Genomic DNA, 255 nt, shown 5'->3' with positions numbered 1-255 from the left:
CCCCCCCGCCGCTGGCTGATTTCTTGGTCATGGAGCCTCCTCTCTGCTTCAGCCACCGCCTCTTCCTTGACAGCCGGGTCTGAGGAGTTCAAGCCTTGCACTAAATTGGCTAAAAAGGGGATGAAAAACAAATCAGAGATACACCCGCCCAGCTCTAAGTGATGCTGGAGGGACAGGAGCTCCGCGGCGCCTCTGCCGACAAGCGCCTCTAGGGGAGCGGTGCCCGGGGCGGCCTTTGTGAGCGGCACCACGCAC

At 61.2% G+C, this 255-nt stretch overlaps 1 protein-coding gene across 1 annotated transcript in view; it reads right to left on the bottom strand.

Annotated features, from left to right (window-relative positions):
- The window catches only part of TTC12 (tetratricopeptide repeat domain 12), a gene marked incomplete at its 5' end in the record, with an annotated part of 16,779 nt that extends 16,670 nt beyond the window's left edge, over positions 1 to 109 (bottom strand). Inside the window, one exon of the mRNA XM_010145625.1 lies at positions 10 to 109. Coding sequence (XP_010143927.1) covers positions 10 to 109 — 100 coding nt within the window. The remainder of the gene's footprint in view (positions 1 to 9) is intronic.
- Between the last annotated feature and the right edge of the window lie 146 nt (positions 110 to 255).

This window comes from Buceros rhinoceros, unplaced genomic scaffold (assembly GCF_000710305.1).
Source record: "Buceros rhinoceros silvestris isolate BGI_N320 unplaced genomic scaffold, ASM71030v1 scaffold1741, whole genome shotgun sequence".
NCBI classification, from domain to species: Eukaryota; Metazoa; Chordata; class Aves; order Bucerotiformes; family Bucerotidae; genus Buceros; species Buceros rhinoceros.
Note: the sequence above shows the minus strand (reverse complement) of the source record. Positions and strands in the feature narration are given on the sequence as shown.